The sequence below is a fragment of the Streptopelia decaocto genome (assembly GCF_964273445.1).
Source record: "Streptopelia decaocto genome assembly, contig: HAP1_SCAFFOLD_150, whole genome shotgun sequence".
Lineage (NCBI taxonomy): Eukaryota > Metazoa > Chordata > Aves > Columbiformes > Columbidae > Streptopelia > Streptopelia decaocto.
In genome coordinates, this window is record NW_028115833.1 from 165,706 (window position 1) to 169,294 (window position 3,589).

At 51.4% G+C, this 3,589-nt stretch overlaps 1 protein-coding gene across 1 annotated transcript; it reads left to right on the forward strand.

Annotated features, from left to right (window-relative positions):
• Window positions 1–589: 589 nt before the first annotated feature.
• LOC309452547 (olfactory receptor 14J1-like) lies at window positions 590–1,525 on the forward strand (the record flags this gene model as incomplete). Its single annotated transcript, XM_082077168.1, has 1 exon — window positions 590–1,525. The coding sequence occupies one exon, from the start codon at window positions 590–592 to the stop codon at window positions 1,523–1,525; it is 936 nt and encodes a 311-aa protein (XP_081933294.1).
• Between the last annotated feature and the right edge of the window lie 2,064 nt (window positions 1,526–3,589).

Here is a 3,589-nt window from a genome sequence, read left to right on the forward strand (position 1 = left end):
GGAAGTGTGATCAGCATCCATCTCAGAAATGTGCCAGCCCAGGGCAGCTGGAGCAAGAGAGAGGGACAGAGCAGCTGCCCTCACTCTGCACTGACCCATAGGTATCCTCTGGTCTCACAGGACTTGCTCTGTTCTCCCTGAGTGCAGCAGAAATGCTGAGGGTTTCTGACACCCAACAACACTCTGCAGTGAATATGGGGGGAGGTGTAAAAAACCCTGGAACTCCCAAACTGCCTTCACCATCTCTGTTCCCTATCACTGGGAAAGCAAGTGCTGACAGCCCTTGTGCATTAGCAGAACCAGGACAGTCCCCACCGTTCCCGTGGCCCCACTTCTGCAGAGCTGGGCTGACTTATCAACGACCCATGGGCAGAGGCCCTGCTCTTGGTTGCACATTTTCCAGCCCCAAGCAGGGCTGTAGCCACAGTCCTGAAAATGGTACTCCTAGAAAAACAAAAGAGTGTCTGTGTGTGACTGGGGAACGTCTATGTGAGTTGGTTTGTTTTTTGTCAGAGAACTCTGCCCTGAATTCTCACTGTCTTTTTTTTTTTTTTTTTTCATGACAGCGCCCCGTGCTCAGGAAAAGGAAATGTCCAACAGCAGCTCCATCACCCAGTTCCTCCTCCTGCCGTTCGCAGACACACGGGAGCTGCAGCTCTTGCACTTCTGGCTCTTCCTGGGCATCTACCTGGCTGCCCTCCTGGGCAACGGCCTCATCATCACCACCATAGCCTGGGACCAGCACCTCCACACCCCCATGTACTTCTTCCTGCTCAACCTCGCCCTCCTGGACGGGGGCTCCATCGCCACCATTGTCCCCCAGTCCATGGCCAACTCTCTGTGGGATACAAGGGCCATTTCCTATGGAGGGTGTGCTACACAACTCTTTCTTTTTGTCTTTTTAGCTTCAGCAGAATTTTATCTTCTCACCATCATGTCGTACGACCGCTATGTTGCCATCTGCAAACCCTTGCACTACAGGACCCTCCTGGGCAGCAGAGCTTGTGTCCACATGGCAGCAGCTGCCTGGGCCACTGGGTTTCTCAATGCTCTGCTGCACACAGCCAATACATTTTCACTGCTCCTGTGCAAGGGCAATGCCCTGGGCCAGTTCTTCTGTGAAATCCCCCAGATCCTCAAGCTCTCCTGCTCAGCCGACTTCCTCAAGGAAGCTGGGCTTATTGTGGTTAGTGCTTTTTTTTTCGAGGGATGTTTTGTGTTCATTGTGGTGTCCTATGTGCAGATCTTCAGGGCCGTGCTGAGGATCCCCTCTGAGCAGGGACGGCACAAAGCCTTTTCCACCTGCCTCCCTCACCTGGCCGTGGTCTCTCTGTTCATCAGCACTGCCATGTTTGCCAACCTGAAGCAACCCTCCATGTTCTCCCCATCCCTGAATCTGGTGGTGTCTGTTCTTTACTCAGTGGTGCCTCCAGCAGTGAACCCCCTCATCTACAGCATGAGGAACCAGGAACTGAAAGTGGCACTGAAGAAGCTGATTCAGTCATTTTTCTATCAGCAACAATAAGTTACCCATGTCTTTTCAGAAGTGATTTCCAGTTCATCTCAGAAACCTCCTGTGCATTGATCATTTCATCTGTGATAACCATGTTTGTCAAGGAATTTCTTCACCCATGGCACTTCTCCAGAGCAGTGACTCAGAGGCCTGTCCACCTGTTTCTGGGACCCTGGTACAGCTGGTGTCCTGTGTAACATCTCTGTAATACAGGTGTGGACCCATTTTTAAATCACTGTATTTCTGAAATTGGGGCCATCTTTTTGAAACATCCCACAAAAGGGGATTTCCTCAGTCTCAGTATTTGGAGCTTGGGCTCTTCTTCCAAAGCTGTCGTCAGCCTGGATAAATTTCCCCCACAAGGCCATGCTGCTGTACTTGTGTTTTTCATGGCTCAGGGGAGGACATGGGGCACCATGTTACGTCATGGTGCTGGTTTGAGTGTCCATCTGCGAGTGCCCAGTGTTCCTGGAGATGGTGAAGGACCTTCAGTGATCTGCCTTGGACTGTCTCGCTGTGGTTTCCAGGCACTACAGCCTGCTCCCTGTGCTCTGTGCTTCAACAGGAGAATGAATGACCCACAGAACCCTATTTCTGCATTCCCCAGCTCAGGGCAGGCTGCTCTGTCACTGCAGTAGCAGGAGCAGCATGAAGAGCTCCTGGCCAGGATTCGTGTGCTGGTGAGAGGGGCTGGCACAGGAGGGCTGCCAGCAACGGGTGTAAAGGATCTCTTAGAAACAAGAGCAGGGGACAAAGGGGGGCTGGCCTTGCTTCCATCATGCCATGGCTGGCCCCAGCCCTTAGGCTGATAGGCTGATCCTCCTCTCTGTCCCAATCCATCTATCTATCCACACATCTGTCCATCCATCCATATCAGTACTCCATCTGGGTGATTTGCCCCATCACGTTTCTCATCCCAAAGAGATCATAGAATAATTTAAGTTGGGAGACACTCTCAAGATCATTGAGTCCAATTATTAACCTAACTCTGGCAATAAACCATGTCCCTAAGAACCTCATCTATATGTCTTTTAAACACCTTCAGGGATGGTCACTCAACCACTCCTTGGGCAGCCTGTTCCAATGCCTCACAAACTCTTCCATGAAGAAATTTTTCCTAATATCCAAACTGAATATTCCCAGGTGCAACTTGAGGCCATTTCCTTTCCTTCTACCACTTGCTACATGGCAGAACAGACCAACACCCTCCATGTTCCAACCTCCTTTCAGGTAGCTGTAGACAGCAATAAGGTCTCCCCTCAGCCTTCTTTTCTCCAGGCTAAACAGCCCCATTTACCTTCACTTCTCCCCATCTGACTTGTTCTCCAGACCCCTCACCAGCTTTTTTGCCCTTCTCTGAACACGCTGGCTCATGTTCAGTCACTGTCCATCAACACCCCCAGGGCCTTTTCCATTGGGCAGATTTCCAGCCACTCTTCCCTGAGCCTGTAGTGCTGCCTGGGGTTGTTGTGACCCAAGTGCAGGACCCAGCACTTGGCATGAAATTGAACAAGTCCAAGTGTTGGATTGTTCACCTGGGATAGAGTAACACTGAGTGCAAGTGTAGATTGGGAAAGAGCGGCTGGAGAGCAGCCCTGCAGAAAGGGATCTGGCGTGATGGTTGGCCACAGGGTCAATAGGAGGCAACAGTGTCCCCCAGCAGTCAGGATGGTAAACGGCATCCTGGGGTGCATCAAACACAGCATGGCCATGTGGTCAAAAGAGGTGACTATGCTGCTGTATTCAGCATTAGTGCGGCCTCACCTTGAGTTCTGTGTGCAGTTCTGGGCCCCACATATTTTTACAACAAGGACGTAAAGATCCTTGAATGCATCTAGATCATCTCCAAGCCCATTGGAGGCCCTTAGGAAGAGTTCCTCTCTCCAAATATCCAGCCCAGCTTGTTGCTGCATGAAAAACCAGGAGAAACTGCCCCTGGACCCTCATGCCAGACCCCATCTCCACCACCCATACAAGCAGTGGTCTCCCCCTTGTCACTGAGGTGGTTCCAGGGATCCAAGAGACACCTGTAGGAGGACATGTTGGGTAGGGATATGGTGTCCTTCAGTGCTCCTC